The following is a 25958-nucleotide window of genomic DNA, read 5'->3' on the forward strand; positions in this document are numbered from 1 at the left end:
ATGCAACACCAACTTAGTTCAGAAACAATGGTAACTCAATCTCTGGGTGCAACAACTAAAACCTAATCTTGTAAGCCCTATTAAAATCTGATTCCTCTGGTGGTGAATCATTGTGGATCCACCATGATGCCGGTAAACTCTAGCAGTCACAGCTTACCCCTCTGCTGTCCCATTTCAAAATGGACCCAACCCCCTCCTGCTTCCTCTCTTCCTCTGTCCAACCCAGAAGTCCCGCCTATTCACCCAGTGATTGGCTCCTTTACTCATTAGGGGATTGGTTCACAAGAACAGCACCAGGCCCCTCCACAATACCCTTTGTCTCCCTCCATCCCTCCCTGGTCCCTTCCTCTTCCCAAATGAGATTAAGACCCTTTGAAAATAGATTCTGTTGCTTTAAAAAGAAACTATAAATCTACTGGAATGTTCTATTTCTCTCTCTTTGTCTGTCTGTGTGTATGTACATGCACACATTAATATTGGGAGCAGAGGTAAAAGGTCTGAGGGAATTGAAAGAGAACGTATTTTGATTTTCACTTCATTCAAAAGAAAAAAGGGCATGTTGAATTCATCTATCATACTATAACTTTGCACAATGAGAGAGAATAAATAGAAAGTAAAATGTAAAACATCGCTTGATAGAACAGACCATATTTTGTTTGTTTTCAAGACAGGGTTTCTCTGTGTAGCCCTGGCTGTCCTGGCAATTGATATGTAATCCAGGCTGACCTCAAACTCAGAGATTCCCCTGCCTCTGGAATTAAAGATGTGTGCCACCACACCTGGCTCAGCACAGATAATTTTCAAAGGAAAAAAGTCTTAGCTTTGGCTATAACAGGTTGCGTGCACCCCCACCCCACCTTCAATCTTTGGTCTTTAGGGTGTCAGACAAAACCCAGATGGGAGGAATTATCCCTCCAGGGGAACCATTTATCTCTTAAAGTAGAGATGTTTGTCTGTGTACACTGCTGCTTCTCTAGCATATGGTTCATTCTTTCTTCTTGTGCAAAATGTTAGAAATTTGCCAAATAGACTCAGTACTTTGGATTTCTTTTCTTTGTCTGATGTTCATTCTGCATATTTAAGGTTCAGTGTTTTTGTTTTTGTTGTTTGTTTGAATGGACCTTGTGTGGCTGAAGGGTCCCAAGTTCTCTTGAGTGACAGAGCTTCCCTCCTTCATGGGAGAAGTTACCTACCCATTTGCAGCCAATGGTTGTGCAAAGCAGATTGTGACCTTGAATCTTCTGTACGTCTGCATCTCCTGACTGTTCTGCACCTTGCATGTGTCTCTTCTAAGCCTATCCCATTGTGGAGTTCCTCTATCTGTAAATCTATTTCCTGAAGGAGTTTTTCCTCTTCATTCTTAATTGGTAGTAGCTGGAGAATATAACAGATGTCTTTAAGGCCCGTGGTTCTATGGGGATAAGTGTCACCTTTACAGGGTGCCCCTAAAACTTTATCTTTCGTGGATATTTGAATTTTCCAGACTTTATGAACAAAGGAACAGCAAACACATTCTTACTCATTTGTAACAAAATGGGCAGTGTCTCTAGTGCCTTTTCCCCTCTGTAGCACAGATGTATTTCAAGCAGCCCCAGCTTGCTTGTGTGTTGTATTTGGTAGGTAAAGGGACATTGATGAGGTATGTGTGTGTGTGTGTGTGTGTGTGTGTGTGTGTGCGCGCACACACACACACACACACACACACACACACACCTCTTTTGATTTTGGTTCCAGATGATTGATCTGTTCATAGTTGTTCCTCCATTGCTTTTTTAAAATTGAGTTTTTCCATATTGGAAATTATAAGAGGTCTATGTTTAGAATTGAGGAGTTCTAGAGTCTTATTTCCATAAGTTCTTAGATACATCCCACTGTAGCCTATCCCACTCCTGTCTTCCCACTATTATTGACTTTTAAAGTACTTAATAATGCAGGAAAAACTCCTCCTTAGCCTTTAAAGGAAGGGCCTTAGCTCGAAGGAAAAATCATTTAGCTTTAAAAAGAATCTTATAAAACTCTGTAGTTCCAGGCTCTATTTCTGAGAGAAAAAGTTTAGTCTTCAACGGAATTCTTCTTTTCTTAACTTTTTTTTGGTCTATAATGTTGTCCTTTCTTTTAACAAATAACAGAATAGTGTGTCTTGTCCTCCCTTCCCTCAGGTAGTTAAACTATTTCTTTCTCTTTCAGAACCATTTGGTCTGAAAAATTGAGGTGTGGGTGTAATCTTGTCAGGCTGTGCCAAGTTGTACCCCTGAGAAATTACACTACACAGCAGATACAATGTAAGAGGTTTATTGCTCTAGTGTAAAAAGTTGATTGGGGAAGAGGAGAATGAAAGGCCATCTAGAAAGAGGCGGGGAGACAAGGAGGCATGAGAGAGGACAAGGAGAGAAGGCAGAGAGAGAGAGAGGAGAGAGATCTGGCTTGGCTGGGGCCCTTCTGTGCAGGCATACACCTTTTGTGCAACTGGTGATTATGTAAGCAGCTACTGGGTCACCAAGAGCAAGACAGTAGAACCCGCCTTTTTGCTAACTGCCTTACTTTTCTTTGCATTTTGGAATTACCACGATTCTTTGAAAGGCTTTAAAATTTATGTCTTCAATTTTTCTATGGATTGAGTCTGTTTTACTAACAACCCAAAAAGAAGGTGCTTAATCTCTGTGGTAAAGACACTATTTCCCTTTGTCGTCTTCCTTCCTTCCTTCCTTCCTTCCTTCCTTCCTTCCTTCCTTCCTTCCTTCCTTCCTTCTATCCCTCCCTCCTTTCTCCTCTCTCCTCCTCCTTCCATTTTCCATGCTGTGTAGTCTGGTGTGCATGTGTGTGCATCTGTGTGTGCTCACAGGTGGGAGGCCCAAGGTTGATGTCAGTATCCTACTTCTTAGATAGCTTTTCCACCTTATTCCTGAGGTAGGATTTCTCAGTGAAACTTGGGTTTGTGAATATTGCTGAATTATTCTCTAGCCAGCTTCTTCTGGGGCTCTCTGTCTACCTTGGAAGGCTGGAATGACAGGCAAACCCATGCCCATCCAGCATTGCCTGTGGGTTCTGAAGATCCAGACTCTGATCCGTAGACTCAGGGAGCAGTTTAACTACTGAGTCATCTATCTCCCCAGTCCCAATTGTCTTTTTATTGATTTATCTCATCTATTTATGGTTGAATCTACAGTCTACTCAGGAATATACCCATGACTGACCTTTAAGAACAATGGGGTAACAGTTGTGGTTGGGATTAGAAAGGTCCTCAGTTAGTGGCATTGTTTGAGCATGATTAGAGGTTTGGCCATATTGGAGCAGCTGTGGCCTTGTTGGAGGAGGTATGTCTCTGGAGGTAAGCTTTGAGTTTTCAAAACCCCAATGCCAGCCCTGTTCCCCTCCCTCCCTCTCTCCCCCCCTTTCCCCTTCCCTCCATCCCTCTCCTCCTTTCCCTCCCTCCCTCCTGCCTTTGGATTACGATATAGCTCTCTGCTACTTCTCCATTTCTATGCCTGTCTGCCTGCTGCCATTCTCCCCACCATGATAATGGACTAACTCTCTGAAGCTGTAAGCAAGCCCCCAGTTCTCTTGTATGAGTTGCCTTGGTCTTGGTGTCTCTTCACAGCAACAGAACACTAAGACAGAAGTTGGTACCAGAAAGTGGTGTATTGCTGTGGCAAGTCTGACCATGCTGTTGTTTAGACTAATATGAAATACTGGGACTTTGGACTAGAAAAATGGTTCAGTGTTTTAAGTATGGCTTAATAGGCCATCCTAGTAGGAGCATTGAGAACAGTAGTAATGAGGGCAGTGTGGAGCCCTGCTCAGGAGGTTTCAGGAGGGGATGAATATTAGCAAGTGGCCTAACAACTATAGTGCTGTTTTGGCAAAGAACATGGCTACTTTTTGCCATTGTCCTAAAATTTTATCAGAGGTCAAATTGAAGTGTTTTGGATCAATGTCATTGGCAGAGGAGATTTCAAGGCAGCTTAGTGTAGTGACTGTCACAGAGTTATTAGTAATCAGTCTTATTCAGATGTATTATGTATTAAGTTTCAGACTTGGGACAGATAGCTGAGGTGTTCCTATTTAATGTAAAATTGGACATGGCCTCCAGATTCTCTCAGAATCTCTCAGACCTTGTTACAGTATTTGGCAGGACCAGACAGGACTGCTCCTAGCTATGGTGGAGGAGAAAGTTTATTGTAGCTAAAGAGAGAGTATAGCCAGAGGCAGATACATCTGGGAGAGTCCAGAGGGGTTATGACCCTGAATCATGTTGGGAGAAGGGTAGGAGAGCCTCTGGAGAAGGGCAGGGCCCCTGAGCTAGATTATTCAGAGTAAGAGGGTAAGCTATGCCAGTCATGCCCTTAACAGGTAGGGACTGGGGGATGATAAGGAGAACTTGGAGGCCAGGTTCATTTTCACATTAAATGGCAAGCACATCAGCCATTTGTCCTAGTTTTGAAACTTAACAAAATGAAAAGAAGCAAACTCGGCAAGAGAAATACAAAATGTACAGTTTGAGGAGAAAAAGCGCAGCAGGAAGTGTAATACTGGAACCAAGTCTTGTGCTCCAGGAGATATGAAGTTTAAAGAAAGGTTGGATTCAAAATAGAATACAGGAATTGGTACCCTTAGGGTGAGGCTGCACCCAGTTAATCTTGTAACCCGAAAGTCATCAGCAAGTCAAATGTAAGTTAAAGAGGGGATTCCGCTCCTGTCCCCAGCAAGCAGAAGAAATGGGCGGGATCAGCCACCTAGTTCTGTTTTTTTTCAAGGCATATACATGAAAGTGGCGTGGAACCTTCTTCTGCAGTTCAAGAAAGCTGTGAAGGCTAGGCTGGTGGCAGGGGGAGTTTGAGCATAGAGACCCAGAGAGGCCATTGTATGAAGCCATGAAGATGAACCGGATTGCATTGAAGACCCCTAAGAAAGCTCTCAGAGATGCCAGAGCCAGGGAATGCTGGCTAAGTAGGGGTGCAGACAGGATGTAGAACACGAGGGAAGTGTGCTACAGTCAGCAAAGCTGGAAGAGGCATCTAATATACACTTTGACATCAGACATAGAGATACTGGTTTGAAGTTTACCCTACTGGTTTTCAAACTTACTTTGATCCAGTATTTCCTTACTATGCCTTTCTTCGCTTTTAGAATTGACTATTCTGTGCCATTATATGTTGGATGTATATGATCTGCTTTTTGATTCTACAGGAGGTTACAGTTAAAAGATTACCTTGAGTTTCCGAGAGATTTTGGACTTTTAAGCAGTCTTTTTTTTTTTTTTTTTTTTTTTTTTTTGCCTTTATAAGGAGGCTTTATTGTTAATTATTTACCTTAATAGTCTCAGAAAGAAGAACAGATTAGCTCAGTCCAACATGATTTGCAGTTGGCAAAATCTAGTGAAGCAAGTGTTCTGATTGCTAAGGATTTAATCTGGGTGCTTTTAATACTTAGCCATCTAACACTTTCAACATAATCCAGAACTATGCATCAGCCCCTCCTTTTCCCTTTACCACCACACCTACCTCCCTTCATTACGGAAATATCTTCATTAAATATGATTCCCAGAGGACAGGTTCCCTGGAGCAAATAGCCATGAGGACAGTGCACAAAAAGAAAACTGAAAATAAAACTCTGTATGATAATTTACTAATCTAAGGAAACAAAACCTTCCAATATATTAAGAAATAAATCCAGTTACAAATGCACTAGTAGGTCTGTGTGGAGGCTCTGGCAGAGTAACTGAGAACAGCCAGTTATTTACAAGAGACACAAGCAGGAAGGGCGCACCTAGCCCAGCAAGGGCCTCAGAAGCCAAAAGTGTTCTCTCCGCTGTAGGCCACATACAAGAATCCATCTTCCTCTTTTTCCTTCTCGTAAAGCTGTCCCATAGTTAGGCTGGACTGTGGGACTGTCTTGTCCACAAACAGGAAGATGGCCTTCTCGGAGGGAAGCTGGATCCTTTTCCTGATGATCCACATGAACTGAGCCACAGTGATGTCAGAGGGGACCAAGTACTTCCTCTTGTCTATGTCAACAATCTGAGAGCCCGAGACTTTTTCCACGATCACCGGAACTCGGTCGGGGTACTTCGCTCTGATCTTCGCGGATTCCACGCATCTGTGTTCCAGAGAGTGGTCCTCCTTAAACATCCACTTCATGGCGACGGGAAGCGACGGAGCCGGCTCTTCGAGCCGCGGACTTCGGCGAAGCGACCACAACCTTAAGCAGTCTTAAAACTGAAAGACTGTGGGGACTTTTAAAGTTCTACTGAATGCATTTTGCATTATGATAGTGCTACAAGCCTATGGGGGCCAGGGAGTGGAATGTTTGAAAGATAATGGTCTCCATAGGCTTATGTTTGAATTCTTGGGTTCCCTGTTGGTAGAACTATTTGGAAAGGATTACCAGGTATAGCTTTTCTGGGAAGTAGTTGCCCCTTTAATTCCAGTACTCGGGAGGCAGAGGCAGGTGGATCTCTGAGTTCAAGGCCAGCCTGGTCTACAGAGTGAGTTCCAGGACAGCTAGGGCTACAGGAAAAAAACAAAACAAAACAAAAAAAAAAACCTCCAAAATACCCAAAACCCATAAATGAATGAATGAATGAATGAATGAATGAATGAATGAATGAATGAATTGTATGGTTTTGTTGGAATGGGTGTGACCTTGTTGGAGGATAGTGTCAAAGGGAGTGAGCTCTGAGATTTCAAAAGCCCACACCAGGTCCCATCTCTGCCCGCCTGCCCCATGCCTTGGCTGTTGTCTTTTTAAATAAAGGGCTAAAGGACTAATCCTCTGAAACTGTAAGCAAGCTCCCAATAAATGCTTTCTTCTCTAAGTTGCTTTAGTCATAGTATCTCTTCATAGCAGTGAACTGTAACTAAGGTAGCAATTTATTTTAACAAGTGTAGTGGTTTGAATAGGTATGCCTCATACACTTGCGTTTAAATGCTTGGATGGTAGAAAATGGCACTATTGGAAAGTGTGGCCTTGTTAGAGTAGGTGTGGCCTTGTTGGAGGAATTGTTTCACTGTGGAGGCAGGCTTTGAGGTTATATATATTCAAGCTACACCCAGTGACACACACAGTCAGGCCCCTTCTGCTATCTGTGGATCCAGATGTAAACCTCTCAGCTCCATCTTCAGCATGGTGTTTGCCTGTGTGCCACTATGTTTTCTACCTTAATGATAACGGACTACACCTCTGAACTGTAAGCCAGACTAAATTAAATGTTTTTATAAGAGTTGCTGTGGTCATAGTGTCTCTTCACAGCAATGAAACTCAAACTAAGACAACAAGCATAATTCATATCATAACTGAAGATAACATAGGTCAGATGAAATGCTATAATAAATATGAAAGAATAAACTAAACCCTCTAGAATGTCTTAGGGGGGATTTAAACAAAGTTACTATTTCAGTCTGCTTTTTGCTGTGGTAAAACACTGTCATGAACTGGGTAGTTAATAAATAGTGGAAGTTTTGATGAAACAGCAGTTGAGGCAGTATGTGAGGCTGGATCACCTGGGCTATTTGTTTTGTCTTCATTGGTGTCTGGTCCTTTTTCTCTGAAAACACATAAACTTTCACAAGTAATACACATTTCTACATTAACACATATGAAATGTACACTATGCACATATCAGTTAAAGATAGTTCTCTGCTCCATGTTTGAGATAGTGAAAGATATCTTTCTTAAGTTAGTTTGGAGTGTATAAGCAAGCTTCAATATAAATCTCCATCCATGCGATATGAAAAGATGGCATGTAATAAAAAGTCATGAGGATGCTGTAGCCAACAAGATTTATGGAAATATATGGACATTTAAGTCTCAGCCAGTCTCAGAGCTATTCCCATGTAGAGGAGCCAGCATATAAATCACATGCCTTCTTGGTCTTGCTGATTTCTTTCTTCTTGTCTGCAGCCAAGATCTCCAGGGGGTTTCCTCCTGTCAAATTTGGATTTCTAACAATTTAGATGTGTCTTAGGATTTTGTTGCTGTGAAACAATAGTATGAACAGACACTATAACCAAGGCTGCTCTTATAAGGACCACATTTAATTGGGGCTGGCTTACAAGTTCAGAGGTTCAGTTTTACAGGTTCAGGTTTACAGGTTCAGAGCTTGGCAGTGTCCAGGCAGGCATGGTGTGGGAGGATCTGAGAGTTCTACATCTTGTTTACAAGGCAAACAGGAGAAGACTGGCTTCCAGGCACTAGGATGAGGGTCTTAAAGCCAACAACCACAGTGGCACACTTCTTCCTACAAACTACACCTATTCCAACAATCCTAAATCTGATAGGGGACTAATATCCAATATATACAAAGAGCTCAAGAAGCTGGACTCCAGAAATTCAAATGACCCCATTAAAAAATTGGGTATAGAGCTAAACAAAGAATTCTCACCTGAGGAATACCTAAGGGCTGAGAAGCACCTGAAAAAATGTTCAACATCCTTTATCATCAGGGAAATGCAGATCAAAACAACCCTGAGATTCCACCTCACACCTGTCAGAATGGCTAAGATCAAAAATTCAGGTGATAGCAGATGCTGGTGAGGATGTGGAGAAAGAGGAACATTCCCCCATTGCTGGTGGAATTGCAAACTTGTACAACCACTCTGGAAATCAGTCTGGCGGTTCCTCAGAAAATTGGACATAGTACTACTGGAAAATCCAGCAATACCTCCCCTGGGCATATACCCAGAAGATGTTCCAACTGGTAATAAGGACACATGCTCCACTATGTTCATAGCAGCCTTATTTATAATAGCCAGAAGCTGGAAAGAACCCAGATGTTCCTCAACAGAGGAATGGATACAGAAAACGTGGTACATTTACACAATGGAGTACTACTCAGCTATTAAAAACAGTGAATTTATGAAATTCTTAGGCAAATGGATGTATCTGGAGGATACCATCCTGAGTGAGGTAAACCCAGTCACACTCACTTGATATGCACTCACTGATAAGTGGATATTAGCCCAGAACTTAGAATACCCAATATAAAATTTGCACAACACAAGAAAATCAAGAAGAAGGAAGACCAACACGTGGCTACTTCATTCCTCCTTCTCATCGGGAACAAAATACTCATGGAAGGAGTTACAGAGACAAAGTTTGGAGCTGAGACAAAAGAATGGACCATCCAGAGACTGCCCCACCCGGAGATCCATCCCATAATCAACCACCAAACACAGACACTATGGCATATGCCAGCATGATTCTGCTGAAAGGACCCTGATATAGCTGTCTCATATGAGGCTATGCCAGTGCCTGGCAAATACAGAAGTGGATGCTCACAGTCATCTATCAGATGGAACACAGGGCCCCCAATGGAGGAGCTAGAGAAAGTACCCAAGGAGCTGAAGGGGTCTCCAACCCTATAGGTGGAACAACAATATGAACTAATCAGTACCCCCAGAGCTCGTGTCTGTAGCTGCATATGTAGCAGAAGATGGCCTAGTCGACCATCATTGGGAAGAGAGGCCCCTTGGTCTTGCAAACTTTATATGCCTCAGTACAGGGGAAGGCCAGGGCCAAGAAGTGGGAGTGGGTGGGTTGGGGAGCAGGGCAGGGGGAGGAGGCTTTCGGGATAGCATTTGAAATGTAAATGAAGAAAATATCTAATAAAAAAATTGAAAAAAATTCAAAGGCAACAAAACATCATTTAATTTATCCCTAGAAGAATTTTTTAAATTATCTTGTTCTATGAGTATCTCTCTTAAATTTTTGTTAGATCTCTCCATAATTGCTTGACCGGTAGGAGTATAGATTATATCTACAACAGGTTTCATGCTATAATATAAAAATGTTTGTTGTTTTTCCAGTGGGTGCATAAGCTGAGGCAGCCTCAGCTTCCATCTGTCAGTGCGTTGCCTTCACAGTGTGATTGGTCTTCTACAGCTACCAGTGCTGTAGGACTGTGTGCCAAAACCACACATGCTCTACATTGGAATATGTAAAGAACTGTTTCAGTTTAATAGAGACTTATGTTGGAATAGTGTCAGTCTCTATTTGTGCAGGCATAGCTATAATTATCATAGTTTCTATTAAATGTGCAATCTCAGAATCCCCTTTTTCAGAATTCAAGGCAGAAGCCTATTGGGATTCTGAATCTACATCAAATAGTATGATGCATCAACACATATATATCTTAATACTCTAAATTCCATTGAGTGAAACATATAATCTGCTGTATGGCGTTGTTCCCTTAAGTAGAATCTAGATTCTTAGCTCAATGTGTTATCTCTTTATGGGCTGCCATTTTAATTCTTTAAGCCTTTGTAGATTTTTCTCATCTGGAACTGTCTCTTTTGATTTACTGTGAATTCTAGATTGGATTTCTGTGAGTGTTCTCTATTTTGATTCAAAGAATCCTCCATCTGCTCTGTGGTCTCCAATCTAGTATCTAGTTTTTCAGCCTCTTCTTTGAGAAAGTCTGCCTTAATTTTTTTCCCTCCCTATTGTAAGACCCCTGATGCTGGGCCTCAGCTCAAGTCCCGGGATGAGCTGGCCAACACCCCAACATCTGGAGAGAAAACCACACCTGATGCAAACTGCAAGAGGTTTTATTATCAGCTAGCAGAGGAGGAAGTCCCTTCTTGGTGCAGGGCAGGGGAGTTTGACCAGGAGCGGTGACAGTAGGGGGCTTTTAACAGCTAGTGAGGAATTGGGAGGAGTTGGAAGAAGTTGGGAGGAGAGTTGGCTACAGCTCCTTTCTGGTGAGGGGGAGAGTGAGCTGCAGCCTCCTCTCCTGGTCTATCTCCATGTCCTTGTAGGTCTTCCTACAGTTATGGAATCTCTAGCTGGAAGGCACAGAAACAAAAGCTTTTTGCTGGCTATAGAGAACAAAGAGCTTCTTTCTGGCTGTATTTTTAGAGATCAGGGAAAATAAGCTTGGGAAACATCCAGGGGCATTACCTTCTAGGGGAGAAACGCTCTAAGTTGGGGTCTCACACTATGTTTTATCTCTGATATCTTAGCAGTGTGATTATAAGTTAAGAATTTTTTTCTAAATCTTGTTTCCAAATGTTACTTTCTCCATTTTACTTCATCGCTGATGTTTTAGGTTTTTTCTTAGTCTGATTTATAAATTTTCAAAATTTTTGTCTAAGGCTTTATCTCTGAGAAGGCAATAGTACTGTTAAGGTGAAAATGAGGATTATTAGTATGATAATTGTCATAATCAGTGATATGCTACTTCCAGTTTAGATGTATCTGTTTCTCTTATTTGTGTCTTTGAACCATTTAAAAGAGATCAGATAAGCTAGACAACCTCTGTCATTGTTCATCTTTATAGTTATCAATTTTGGATTATTTTTATATATGTGTGTGAAATTTAAATCCAGTTTTCTTCCCTTTTCAGTCTTAAAACAATTTTTTTACCTTCTCTGAAAAGAAGTTTTGGTTCATTTGGATTCTTTCTGTGTGTCCTTTTTTTGTCTCCCTTTATTGTTTAGCTCAGGACACTGCCACTGTCCTTGGCCCTCTGGTTAACAGGAAAGGGTGAATTGCAGAAAAACCGCAGTTTTGTCTTATGCCACTGCAGTCCTGGGCCCTTGTGTGTGCAGCATATACTCACAAATACCTCCTATGGCTTTCCCCCACTCTGAGAAGGTGACTGTAGTTCAGCACTCTCAGGTTTAACTGAGAGCTGTGTTTTGAACTTGTGTGTTTCTGCTCTGTGTTCATTAGAGGAATGACCCCTCAGACTCTGTCTCCCTGCCCCTCAGCTAGCCTAGCTGTACTGAGTTGAGTTCTCCTTTGACCTGCTAAAGTCCTGCTTCCATCCTACTCTTAGAAGTGCTGCCTTTGTCTCTTGCTGTAGCAGCTGGGGCACAAATCCTGTCCTGGGGCAGGATTTCTGTTAGTCTGAGAGAGAATGCAGGCTCAGGGGCCTCAATCAAGTGCTCTGTAGCCCAGCAGGGCCCTTTGTTTCCTGCTCTTTACCCACTACTCTGTCTAATACCTGAATATGAATGAAAAGGTTTAAATTACATGCCTTCCATGTTGAGTGCCATCAGCCCCGCCCCCTCCCTAATAACAACTCTGAGACTCAAAATATATTTATAAACACTTTTGGCCTTATGCTTTGGTTGATTCCCTGATTAGATCATAACTTAATATCCCATTCATTCTAGTCTAAGTTCTGCCACATGGCTAGCCCCCAGGCTTCTGTCCTCCATGTTCCTGGGTGAATTTCCCACACGTCTCTTTCCCAGAATCCTTTTTTCCTACCAGATGTCCCTCCTTCTATTCTACCCCTTCCTATATATAGCCCATAGGTTTTTTTTGTTTTGTTTTGTTTTTTTTTTTGTTTTTTTTACTGACAGGTGCTGTGTCTACACAGTACATCAGAGATTCTGTGTGCACTACTTTGCATATTTTAGTATGGCATATGGCAAGTCACCCGAGGACTGTTGCTTGTTTGCACCCTACTCACATAGGTCAGACAGTGAACCTTTAAAAGCTCAGCTTTCTATGGAAGCAACAATAGCTTTAGGGGCTACCAATCTGCATAAGATTCTAAGTACTGGCCCACAAAACTTAACAAATCTTGAAATAGACTAAATGTAAAGTTCTGTATCTCTTTTAGTCTGCTTTGGGTGGCTCCTTTCCTTTTTCCTAAGTATTAGCATCTTACTTGGATTTTTATTCGCAAAATAAAGTAGGATTGGTGGAATGGCTTAATGGGTAAGAGCACTTGCTGTGTAAGCAAGAGGAGCTGGTTTCAAATTCCCACAGAAAAGCCCCACAAAGCAAATGTGTTTATAACCGAGTGGAAGGTGGAGAGATCTGGTCCTGAAAGCCCTCTCGTCCAGCCTCACAAAGACAGCCAGCTTTATGTTCATTGAGAGATTTAGTCAGTTAGTGGAGGTAGGTGGAGGAGGGAGACAACGGGATAACCTTTTTTGACCACTGAATGCACAGGCCATGTATGTATACTTATCTGCATATATGTGGTACACGCATACGCATGCATGCACGCATGTGTGTACTCACATAAACAAAATAGCTAAATAGTAGGAAATGTCAATTTTTCAAAAACTATTAGTAAAATACTTATTTAGGAAAACACTTAAAATTTGCAAAAACTGTATCTGCTAAGCTACTAAATTATTGATTTGCAACAAGATTTACAAACCACTTAATATGGGGCTGGAAAGATGGCTCAGCAAAGGACCCAGGTTCAATTCCCATCACTCACATGGCATTTAAAAACCATCCCGATGCCTGGGGATTGACATCCTCATCTGACTCCCTCAGGGGTCATGTGGTACACAGACATACTTACAATCAAAACACCCATACACATAACAGTTAAAACTTAAAATAAAAAAAAAAAAGAATAATGGAATATGTTACCTCCCAGTGGTTAGAATATCTTCAGCTTCATTGTGAATATATTTTTTGATGTGTTCCCCCAAAGACATTTCTTTTTCTTTAAAAGTCATCTGTAAGGTGCTAACCCTTGATGTATTTTCAGTACTCCTTTTTTTCCCTATCCTTTTGAAGTTTAAGTTATTGCAGGCCTACCTTCTTTGCACAGCCTAGAGTGTCACTGCTGTTGTCTTGGTCAGGAATTAGTTTAGAAATGGCTGCTATCCAGCTTCTATTTAAAGGATGTTTGTGAGACAAGCTATTTAAGGGAAGATTGCTAAAGAGTCACTTCATTTACTCTGTGTCTGAGTCCTTTCTGGTTCCCACTACCTTTTTGGGTTATGTGCCATATTCTCTGGATTTTACCAAGCATTGATAACTTGCACATATTATATCATTTAATTGTCCCCTTCCCTGTTGAAAGCTAACAATAAAGGCCTTAGAATTTATGACAGGAAAAAAGTTTTGGCTTCCCTGAAGGATTAGCAGACTCTTTTTCTATTGACAGTCAAAGCAAGATAGGATGTCCTTATACAGCCCAGACTGGCCTCAGAGTGATTCTCCTCAGCCTCTGGGCGGCTGTGTACCACCCATGCAGCTCTGCAGACTTTTGTTTTGTTTGTTTCTCTTTTGTTTTTCAGGATAGGGTCTCTTTCTATAATCTTGGCTGTCCTGGAATCCCCTTTATATACCAGACTTGCTTTTAATACACTAACTTGTGTTTCTCTTGACTGTTGGAAGTATAGTACCAAATGTTGATACTATCTAACAGGTACTCTAAGTCTTTGACAAATGCTCTCTAAAGTGTGTGGAAAGGATATAAGTAGAAAATATGTACAGGCATTACAGCATTTGGTAGGTTCCTACTTTGCTATACTTACTATTGCTGAGCTCCAACCAGTGAGCTCCTTTTCATATACTTTTCTCCTCTACTAGAGAACACTGTGTGACGTGATCCTCACTGTCCAGGAAAGAAAGATCCCCGCTCACCGCGTTGTCCTGGCTGCAGCCAGTCACTTCTTTAACTTAATGTTCACAAGTAAGTGTTTTTAGGTTAAAAACTATTGTTTTTTTCTATGAGAATTGGGTAGAGTCTAAATAAGCATTTTTTTTTCTAGTTTTTAAAGCTTTTTATAACTTAAGGCTACAAGACAGTAAAGAGAATGAGAGTGGTCAGCTGTGATGTCGGTCACACAGTGAATGCTCCTTCATTAGCCCCAAGTGGAGGACGGAGGGAAAGGAGACATACTGTCGTGGAAAAAAGTCTATTTTTAGCTGAAACCTAGAGCCTGATTACACCCTTCAGTATTGCCTTATGAGGATTGGTTTGTTGATCTCAGACAGGAGCCAGCCAGGACGGGGCTTGGAACTTTGAGTTGTCCTCTTCCCTCTGCCTCCTCCCTAGTGCTGGGATTGCAGGTGTGCATCATGACACCTGTCTCTTCTCTGTGATCTTCATCAACTTAAATAGTGAACCTGCCTCAGGTGTTGACTTTGATGCCCTACCTATCTCTGAGAATTTGGAGGATATTAGAGAAGAGTGACGCTGAATTATTTTAGGTCTTGGAAGGGAAAAAAATCTAGTTTTCTGTCTTTCCCATTTATACTTGAGGAAGCTGTTAGCTCAATTCAACAGGTGCTACTAAGATAAAGAGTTTTTGTATTTATTCCCTCTAGAAATAACAGTCCTAGTGGTCACTGTGTTTACTGTAACCTGGCATGGCCGGTTCCTCAGTTAAACCTGTGATAGTGCTGGTATCATTCATGTTTGTTCTTCTTTTAGCTAACATGCTTGAATCTAAGTCCTTTGAAGTAGAACTCAAAGATGCTGAACCTGATATTATTGAACAACTGGTGGAATTTGCTTATACTGCTAGGTGAGTTAAAAAGAATCATTCTTTTGGGGGGAATAAAATTGGGGTCTGACACAGAAAAACATCATTGTGACAAATTGGTTTGCTCCTGACTTCTTAGAACAAAAAACTGTAATGGAGGAATTAGAGGGATCCTAATGTCATAGGAGAGTACACTTCACAGTAATATTATTTAAGCAATTAAAAATTGTGTGAAATTAATATTCCCTTTAACTTACAGAATTTCTGTGAATAGCAACAATGTTCAGTCTTTGTTAGATGCAGCAAATCAGTACCAGATTGAACCTGTGAAGAAAATGTGTGTTGATTTTTTGAAAGAACAAGTTGATGCTTCAAATTGTCTTGGTAAGAAATACCAGATTCCTGGCTTTTTTTTTTTTTTTTTTTTAATCCTCATTGTGTATTTAAATAAAGAAAAAAACATATTGGTAAGACTTTTCATCTAACCTTAAACTAGTATCCAATGAAACTTTTTTAAAAGGCAGCAATAAGCTCAATAAATACAGTGTTACTATTTTCTAAAATTAATATGGCTTTTACAGTTAGTTTTTACTTATCGAAGATAAGGAACAGGAGTGCCATCCATTTGTGGTAGTGTTATATGAAAAACACGAACATTTCTCAGTGAAGATTGTCTATAACTTCTCTAACCTAAGTCCTGGAGTCATCTGTTGCTTGCTTGGAGCACCATGCTGTCTCTCCACTGTCACTGTAAACAGGGACATCATAAACTAAGGTGCTAGTTGAAGCACTGCTGTAGTTCTTCATTTGAAGCTATTGCCTCCAGTAAATAAGTTGTCCTTGAGAGAATCGGAGAAAGTAATCCAGCTGTCTTAATTTTAGTTTGCATTTTACTGTGGGATGATCCTTAGTGCCAATCCCTAGTGTAATTCCATTTTCCTACCCTACTGCAATTCACAGGCTTCAGGGAAAGAACAGGCTAGAGATCCAGGGCAGAACAAAGTAGAATCAAGGGAATAGAGAGGCCTGGAGCTGAGTTAACGCTGAGATTTTTGATTCAAGGGAAAGACAGGAAAGTAAACCCTGGGCAGCGGCCTTCTCAAGATGCTTGGGCCTCTTGGGTCCCACTTCTATACTTTCTTTCCTCAGGGCACTTATACTCCTGCACACATACTGTGAACCCGGGAGGGAAATGTGGAAGGCAGTCAGAAAGGAAACAGGATAGATGTAGAAGAGAATAAACATCAGATGAAAGGAATAAAAATGAGACTGCTCTAGTGTCCAGAAAAGGAGCTGTAGTTGATGGATTACATTGTTGTTACCCTGGAGTCAACATGGAGAAGGAAGTCAATACTGCCTGCTATTGAGCTGTGTGTCAGGTGCTCTCTGGCTGAAACCCCATTTCTGTACTGTAGCTTACAGCTCTATTCTTGTAGCTTTATTCCTAATATTAAATTATCTTTCCTTGTATAAGTAAGGAATCTGACACCATGTGTTTACAGAAGGGATTTACTTTCAACCCCTTGGGCGTGAGGAAGCTAGAGAGATGAGGGCTTGCTGTTGTTGCAGAGGTCTCAGGTTTGGTTTCTAACACTCAGCATGTCTATAACTCTAGTTTCAGGGTATCCTTCACACATACACACAGTTAAACATACATGTGCAGGCAGACACACAGATTAAATAAATAAAAATTTTCAAAAAACATTTTTGGAATAATTCCTTAGCATTGTAAATTTATTGGCATGAATCAACTGCAAACAAAAATGTCTTTTTAAAAGTCCTAGAGATAGGACAAAATATAGTGTGTAGAACCTGAGGTGAGTTTTTGTTGTGTGTTGTGTCTAGTGCTTCTAAAGGGAACATGCTGACATTTGCCTATTTCTTGCTACCATTTTGTGTGGTGTCTTAGTCAGGGTTTCTATTCCTGCACAAACATCATGACCAAAAAATAAGTTGGGGAGGAAAGGGTTTATTCAGCTTACACTTTCCACATTGCTGTTCATCACCAAGGAAAGTCAGGACTGGAACTCAAGCAGGTCAGGAAGCAGGAGCTGATGCAGAGGCCATGGAGGGATGTTCTTTACTGGCTTGCTTCTCCTGGCTTGCTCAGCCTGCTCTCTTATAGAACCAAGACTACCAGCCCAGAGATGGTCCCACCCACAAGGGGACCTTTCCCCCTTGATCACTAATTGAGAAAATGCCTTACAGTTGGATCTCATGGAGGCATTTGCTCAACTGAAGCTCCTTTCTCTGTGATAACTCCAGCTGTGTCAAGTTGACACACAGAACCAGCCAGTACATGTGGTTTCTGTTTGTTTTTGTGGTACTTGAAATTGAATTCAGGGCCTTGTACATGTTAGGAAAGCATTCTGCTGCTAAGCTGCCATCACTGTTAACAAAGCTGATAGATAACGTGACCTCAGTGACCTAGAAAAGATTCTGGGCCTAAGCCTGTAACAAAGACAGAGGCTTCAGCTAGGCATGGTGGTTGAGATGAGAAGATAGCCCCTAGTTCAAGGCCAGCCTGGCTACAGTATGAGACCTTGTCTTACAGTCCCTCAGTGACTTGGTAGAGGTGGGATGAGAAGACCTGCTTCTGTCTGTTTTCTCTGTGGATCTGAGCATAGCTATCACGCCAGCCAGCTAGAGAACTCCTCCCTAAGATTTCCTTTTGTTTCTCCACTGCTCAAGATTCCTATACAATCTAAATTCCACAGTGCTAAAGGAACCCATGGAAACTGAATGAATTGGGCAAAATTCAGTCACACATGATGATGCATATGTCTGTAATCCAGTACTGAGAGAACAGAGGCACATTCAAGACCAGCTTGGTTCATATAGCTAGTGCAGGTTAGCCTAGGCTGTATAGTGAGACCTGGACTCAAAATAAAACAAAATCGTACAAAGTTCAAGGAAGCCTAGTAGCTTGAGAGACAGAAAATAACATTCAACAGCCAAAATGAATAGCTCCTGAGGGAAATTTTAATGTAAGAAATAGGAAGAAAATTAAAAATAGAAGATATTTGAAGGGGCATAGCCCTATGCTTTTTCAGTCTTGACATTTAATTAAATTGAACAGTAAAGTAGATAACCGCTAAAATTCAAACTAAAGATCAATTGGGAAACTTTCTCATGCATGGTACAAAACTATAACTAAAAGAAACCCATTACTGAAAGATGAAAGAGCCATTAAAGGAAGAAGCAGGGCAGTGGTGTGAGACAGGAGCCCCGGGATCATGGAGGGGAAGCAATAAAGCTCAAAGGAAAAGTCACTGGGACCTTAAGGACAGTGTCAAACCAGGTACAGGTCTGCCTCATGAGCCATGGTCTCTAAAGACTGGGAACTTGGATCTGAGGTGATGAGGATGGCTTGGAGCTAGAGAATGATCACACTGGAGGGCAGGGGTGTGCTGAATGTGACTGCTGGGAGATTGGTTCTATGTAGTTACATGTTTTTAGAGATAAGTGGTGTGTTAGGTTACAGAAACCAAACTGCTCTTTCTGTCCTAATATGGTTGAGTATGAAGTGTCTCACATAATAACTTCTATGTTTAAAAGTTTGGTCTCTAACTGTCGAGGAATGATTATGTCATGAGAGTACCAGCTTCATCAGTAAGATTATCCTGGCTAGGGTTTTTAGTGATGGCAAAATAAGCTGACATTTTGTTTTTGAGACAGGGTCTGTGTCCTTGGCTGATTTGGGGACTTGATATGTATTGTACACCAGGGCTAGTTTCCAACTTAGAGACATTTACCTGCCCCTGCCCCTGCCCACACCCACTGAGGGCTGGGATTAAAGGCTTAGGATACTGTGCCCAGTAAAATAAGATGGCTTTCCTTGTTTTAAGCAAAAAACAACGGAATTTGAGAGGCTGTGATAGAGAACTCATAATTGCCCAGATACCTCAGAAAAAAAATCAGGCTTAGGAAAAGTAGAATTTGACTAACAAAACTTTAGTTATCACAGAAGTTTATACTATCATCAGAAGAATGAATCCAATTGGAGAGTTTATATAGACTGACCCCCAGCAATAGAAAACATTGAGTCCTAAAAGGAAAAGTGCACAGGGCCTGACCCCCGGCAGCCGCACAGCAGGCAGGCAGGAGGTGGCTTCAGAGGGCCGTCTGTTTCAGCACCATTTTCAGCACTTGGAAAGTTAACTGAGTAAAAGAAACCTAGAGAAATATTAGAAATTAACTTAAAGGCTTATTGAAAAGCATAATAACACAGTAAATCAAACACTTTAGAATGTAACCAAAGAATTTTTTTTTAAGATTTATTTATTTATTATATACAAGTACACTGTAGTTGTCTTCAGACACACCAGAAGAGGGCATCAGATCTCAATTCAGATGGTTGTGAGCCACCATGTGGTTGCTGGGATTTGAACTCGGGACCTCTGGAAGAGCAGTCAGTGCTCTTAACCGCTAAGCCATCTCTCCAGCCCCCAGGATTTTTTTTTTTTTAAAGAAAGAAATTTACTTTAAGTCTTTCTTGACTTAAGCATCCTGTGCAAAGAGATAAGAAAAGTTCTCAATATTTAATAAAAGTACAAGTATTCCTTTGTAAAAATATTTGTGTGCATGTGCATATATGTATGTGTACCAGGTGTGTGCCTGGTACCCTCATAAGACAGGAGAATATTGGATCCTCTGGAATAGGTGGTTGTAAGCTTCTGTTGTGGGTGCATGGAACAGAACTCAGATCTGCTTCAAGAACAGCAAGTTCTTTTAGCCACTGCACAATCTCTTCAGACCCAGTATTCCTTTTGTAAAACTTTCTTTTGGAAGTTAAAAAAAAAAAAGCGGGCTCTATATGTGGTCAGAAAGACAAAAGCTAATTAGAAAACTGTGAAAGTCTGGTTAAGAAGGAAAGCTGAAAGAGTAGTACCGGGATCAGACTGTAGCTGGGAAGTCAGGAGACAAGACCAAAACTGTCTTCGGAAGCAGAAAGCCTGGAACTGGAACTTCAGACAGCTGCAAAGATTCTGGGTGGGATGTCTTCATCAGTCAATGCTAGTGAGCATCGAAAGTTGAGATTAACTTTTATTATTTACATTTGATGTCAGTAAATAAGGTTCCCAGAAATAGGATTAGCATAATGCCAGCTTTGAACAAAGAATGTGTAGATATAAATGTGCATAAAACTCTTATTTCCCTTGTTTTTAGTGTAAAATGATTTCAAATCCAGCAATGAATATCTTTTCAAAAAGAATTCCTCCCTTCTCCAATCTAAAGTGATGATAATGGGGCCCAGAGAGACGGCTCAGTGGGTAAGGGCACGCGTTGCACTTGCAGGAGACTTGTGTTCAGTTTCCCAGCTCCCATGTGCTGGCTTCAAACTGTCTGTAACTCCAGTTCTTAAGGTCTAATGCCCTCTTTTGGCCTTTGTAGACACTGCTTGCATATGGTATACAGACATACAGAAGCAACACACATATACAGTAAAAATCCTTTTTTAAATGATGATAATAGAGAAGATTAATTAATGTGTGTGATGATAAGTTTAGGATAAACCTGAAACTATCCTCTAAAGTTTATTAGTAATAGATTTATTCAGAAATTCCATCCTTCAAGTATTTCACTGTCAAAGATTACTAATAAGCTAAAGTAGGAACATACTTAAAGTCATAGCAATAGTCCTGCAATTATAGTATCTGTGATATTTTTAAGCAAATGAAAAGGTTTTAGCTTATTATGGTAGCACATGGCTGTAATCCTAGCGCCCAACAAGCTGAGGCAAAAGGATTATGAGTTTAAGGCAAATCTAGACTACATATTGAGAACTCATTCACAAACAAGTTAGAAATTAAACCATAAAATAAACCACAGGCCAAATCTAGTTGTCTCACTGGTATGAGCAAATATATATAGAAGGAATATGCTTTTTCCCATGAATGTTCAGAATGCCATGGGAACAAGTCAGTTCATTTATACAAAGGAGATGAAAGATACCAGCTACCTTAGCAGATTGGTTTGTGGTGATGAATGTAATTATGAAAACATCAAAGCTCTGTACTGGCCTGACATGGCACCTTTAATCTCAGCATTTGGGAGGCAGAGGCAGTCAGATCACTCTGACTTGAGACCAGCCTGTCAAGTTCCAGCCAACCAGGGCTACAAAACCAAAATAACAACAACTCAGCTCATAACATTTTAATAAACACTAATTAGCCATGGCAAGATGGTATACCATCAGATTGAGGACTGACTAAAGTTGGCTTGCAGACACTATACTTTGCCTCCTTATATAGAATATAAACTCCGTTTTTTAAAATTTTATTTATTATTATATGTAAGTACACTGTAGCTGTCTTCAGACAGACCAGAAGAGGGCGTCATATCTCACTACGGATGGTTGTGAGCCACCAAGTGGTTGCAGGGATTTGAACTCAGGACCTTCGGAACAGCAGTCAGTGCTCTTACCCGCTGAGCCATCTCACCAGCCCCTATAAACTCCTTCTAAAAGTAGAAAAATTGGGGAAATGCTAAATAAAAAATATGCAAAGCTTAGATGGGAGAAAAGGTGTATTTATATTGGAGAGTGTAAGATAAGCTGACTGTCATGAATAATTTACAGCGGGATAAAGTTAAACTGTCAAGTTCTTTTTTCTTTTGTTAATTGGATGTGTTGTGGCTCGTTGTGCCCATTACCAGGAGACAACTTGCAGGAGTTGATTTCTTTCCTCCACATGGGTCTCAGGGATGGATATCAGGCTTGGAGGCAAGCACCTTTACCTGATGAGCTGTCTTCCAGCCAATGCCAAGTTCTCACTTGGAACTCTTCATCTATGTTGCAGAAGTCAGCTATCCCCCAAAAACAATCCAAAAGTTTAGTGTAGTCCTAATAAAAATCATCTCATTTTTATGTAAAATGTGATACTTTAAATTTATTTGTGAAAGAAGATATTTAACAATACCTGAGAAGAGTTTGGAAAAAAATGATACTCTTATTATTGTTAAACATAAGACAACCTCAAATTGCCACAAAAATAGACAAATTATTGGAACAAAAAGGATCTAGTTTTTGAGATCCACTTAAGTTTTCCCTAAGCCTTGCTTTCTCTCCTCCCCTGCATCCCCTGAAACACATAGTACTGTTTTGTTTTGTTTTTTAAAATCGGGGTCTTACTCTGTAGTCTAGACTGGCCTTAAGTTTGAGATTGTTTTCCAGCATTATCTTCTCGATTTCTGGGAATATGTTTTATCTGCAAGCAGTGTCTTGTCTTTCCTCTGTGTGTAGGTATAAGTGTGCTTGCAGAGTGTCTGGACTGTCCTGAACTGAAAGCTACAGCTGATGACTTCATTCATCAGCATTTCACTGAGGTTTACAAAACAGATGAATTCCTGCAGCTTGATGTCAAGCGAGTGACACATCTTCTCAGCCAGGACACCCTGACTGTGAGAGCAGAGGACCAGGTAACTGAAGTGTCTTCTTAGATGTTTCCTAGTAAGCTCCTTAACAGTTCCTTGTGCCTGGTGCTTTAATATATGACAAACAGTCTTGAAATCAGGGAGAATGTCTTGTTTATAATAAATACATCATCACAAAGCCTTTTTCATTGGAAGAGTCAAGACCATTTGAAAGACAGATTGCATGGCAGAGATAAAACTTATCCGGTGCCATGTTAGCCTCCCCAAAAAGATTTCCTGAACTTGTAAGCTTACATGTTGATGGGAACTTAGAAGATGTGACCAAGATGTGGATGAGAAGGTGGGTAGGTCCAAAGTGCAGATAGGTCAGAAGAGACTTAAAATGTATATAAATGTTTACTATGTAAATTGTTGTACTGTGTACCCTCCAGGTAGCCCTTCTGGCATCTTGTTTAGCCCAGCATCTCTTGATTTACATTCTCTTCTCTAGAACCATCAGTTTAAGTGTTAGATGTGTAAATTGGCCAAAGTTATTTAGGAGCAGGTTGTGTAACTTTAATATGTAGACTCACTCAGTCCTTGTATTTTAGCCCCACATCCTCCTCGGTTTTTGGTCACTAAGTCTGTAGTGATTTGTTACAGCTACAATACACTCAGTGAGTGTACTGAGATAAGATCACAGGTTTTGAGTTGCTATTTTTCTTTAACCCATGTTATTTTGCTCTATGTTGTCCATAACATAGATTTTCCAGTTGGAGAACTTCATCAGATAATAAGAAAAAAGAAGCTCACATCTATATGTCAGGCACAGGAGTGTGCCTGAAGTTCAGTTACCTAGGAGGCTAAAGAAAAGGAGTTACTTGAGCCCAAGATGTTGAAACCAGTTACGATGTAATGTGACCCTGTGTCAAAAGAAACAAAACAAAGATAGAAATATCAGTTCTCTCTTCAATTAACTGGCTTGCATTTAGGTGAAACAAAAGTGACTTTATACTGGAAAACCTGAAAGACACGGTCTGCTGGTGGTCATTACTGAGGCCATAGAGAGTACATGTTCCCTTGATGGAATATTAGTGATGTCCAAGCACTTGATGGGACATAGTGAGTACATCCTCCCTTGATGGGACATCACTGAGGACATAGTGAGTACATCCTCCCTTGATGGGACATCACTGAGGACATAGTGAGTACATCCTCCCTTGGTGGGACATCACTGAGGACATAGTGAGTACATCCTCCCTTGATGGGACATCACTGAGGACATAGTGAGTACATCCTCCCTTGGTGGGACATCACTGAGGACATAGTGAGTACTTCCTCCCTTGATGGGACATCACTGAGGACATAGTGAGTACATCCTCCCTTGATGGGACATCACTGAGGACATAGTGAGTACATCCTCCCTTGGTGGGACATCACTGAGGACATAGTGAGTACATCCTCCCTTGATGGGACATCACTGAGGACATAGTGAGTACATCCTCCCTTGGTGGGACATCACTGAGGACATAGTGAGTACATCCTCCCTTGATGGGACATCACTGAGGACATAGTGAGTACATCCTCCCTTGATGGGACATCACTGAGGACATAGTGAGTACTTCCTCCCTTGATGGGACATCACTGAGGACATAGTGAGTACATCCTCCCTTGATGGGACATCACTGAGGACATTGTGAGTACATCCTCCCTTGGTGGGACATCACTGAGGACATAGTGAGTACATCCTCCCTTGATGGGACATCACTGAGGACATAGTGAGTACATCCTCCCTTGATGGGACATCACTGAGGACATAGTGAGTACATCCTCCCTTGATGGGACATCACTGAGGACATAGTGAGTACTTCCTCCCTTGATGGGACATCACTGAGGACATAGTGAGTACTTCCTCCCTTGATGGGACATCACTGAGGACATAGTGAGTACATCCTCCCTTGATGGGATAAAATAGCAAAGCATCACTGTTCTGATTGAGTTTTATCGATTTGACACAAACCTAGACATATCTAGAAAGAGGGAATCTTACTTAAGAAAATGTTCCTATAAGACTGGCCAGTGGCAAATCTGTGGGCCATTTTCTTGATTAATGATTGATATGGGAAGGTCCAGCCCACAGTGGGCAGTGCAACTCCTGGGCAGGTGGTCCTGGTGTATATGAGAAAGCAAACTAAGCAAGCCAGCAAGCAGAGTACCTCATGGCCTCTGCTTCAGTTCCTGTTTCCAGGTTGTCCCTGCCTTGAATTCCTGTCCTGACTTCACTCAGTGATGGAGTGTGACCGATCATAAGCCCTTCTCTCTCCAAGTTGCTGCTTGTCATCGTGGTGTTTAACACCACTAGAAACCCTAAGCTGATCACTGTGGTCACCCTCTCCAGAAACCTAATATTAGGTTAATGCACAAGCAAGCAAACTGAAATTAGAGCGTTTACCTGACTAGAATTCAGAACTGTTAAGGTTGTCAGAAAGAAGGAAAGTTTGAGAAGCTGCACATTCTAGAAAAATTCTTTAGATGACTTCTTAATTGAATATAATGTGGTTTCCTTTACAGAATACTAGGAAGGGGAAAAATGCCAGATAAACATTAAAGAAATATAAAAATACTACAGTATTCATATAGGAGTATTAGCTTATTGGTTATGACAGATGCTTCATACTACAGTGACTGGGTACAGAGAATACTAAATTTAAATCTGTTCTGCACTTGATCTTAGCCAAAAGTCCAAAAAGCAATCTAAACCTGTTATAAAATAAAATGCCTTTCTTTAAAATTCCATTTCCCATAATTTATTAACAAGCTCAAACATGTTTGATGGGTAGCCTGAATGAGTATATGAGTATAGTAGATGAGTATGTACATGAAGTAAGTTGTTGATGCTGTTCTATGACTTATAAATTAATTAAGGAACTTGAAATTATTCGGTGCAGTTAAATGAATGCTACAGCAATTCTTATAAATATCCTACATTTTATTAATATAGAATTTGTATATCTTAAATTTCCTAAAGCAGGTAAGTTTGTTAAGTCACACTGTAGAAATACAAGGTTAAGATAAACAACTTTCATATCTTCTGGAATGGAAGCCATCTTGGGAAGCTTGTGTTCCTGGTCCTGAGCGTAAGTAATTGTCCCTTTTTGCTGCGAACATGAAAGTAGATGTTTGGAATGTTGCTTCCACTTCAGACCTCTGCTGTTTTCTTTGTCCCCCTTAGGTTTATGACGCTGCCGTGAGGTGGTTGAAATATGATGAGCCTAACCGCCAGCCATTCATGGTTGATATCCTTGCTAAAGTCAGGTTTCCTCTTATATCGAAGAATTTCCTAAGTAAAACAGTACAAGCTGAACCACTTATTCAAGATAATCCTGAATGCCTTAAAATGGTGATAAGTAAGTT

The 25958-nt window shown here is 40.9% G+C and overlaps 1 protein-coding gene and 1 pseudogene across 4 annotated transcripts in view; one reads left to right on the forward strand and one right to left on the reverse strand.

The window, feature by feature from the left end:
* The window catches only part of Klhl7 (kelch-like 7), a 62805-nt gene that overhangs the window by 11965 nt on the left and 24882 nt on the right, over nucleotides 1-25958 (forward strand). For all 4 annotated transcript variants that reach the window (XR_880834.3, NM_026448.3, NM_001161800.1 and 1 more), the window contains exons 2-6: nucleotides 14293-14395; nucleotides 15140-15233; nucleotides 15451-15575; nucleotides 22435-22610; nucleotides 25777-25951. Coding sequence is in view for 3 of the 4 variants with exons in the window: in NM_026448.3 (NP_080724.2) it covers nucleotides 14293-14395; nucleotides 15140-15233; nucleotides 15451-15575; nucleotides 22435-22610; nucleotides 25777-25951 (673 nt within the window). In the remaining variant the exon portion in view is untranslated. The remainder of the gene's footprint in view (nucleotides 1-14292; nucleotides 14396-15139; nucleotides 15234-15450; nucleotides 15576-22434; nucleotides 22611-25776; nucleotides 25952-25958) is intronic.
* Nucleotides 5258-6198, reverse strand: Gm3724 (predicted gene 3724; annotated as a pseudogene).

This window comes from Mus musculus, chromosome 5 (genome assembly GCF_000001635.26).
Source record: "Mus musculus strain C57BL/6J chromosome 5, GRCm38.p6 C57BL/6J".
Classification (NCBI taxonomy): Eukaryota; Metazoa; Chordata; class Mammalia; order Rodentia; family Muridae; genus Mus; species Mus musculus.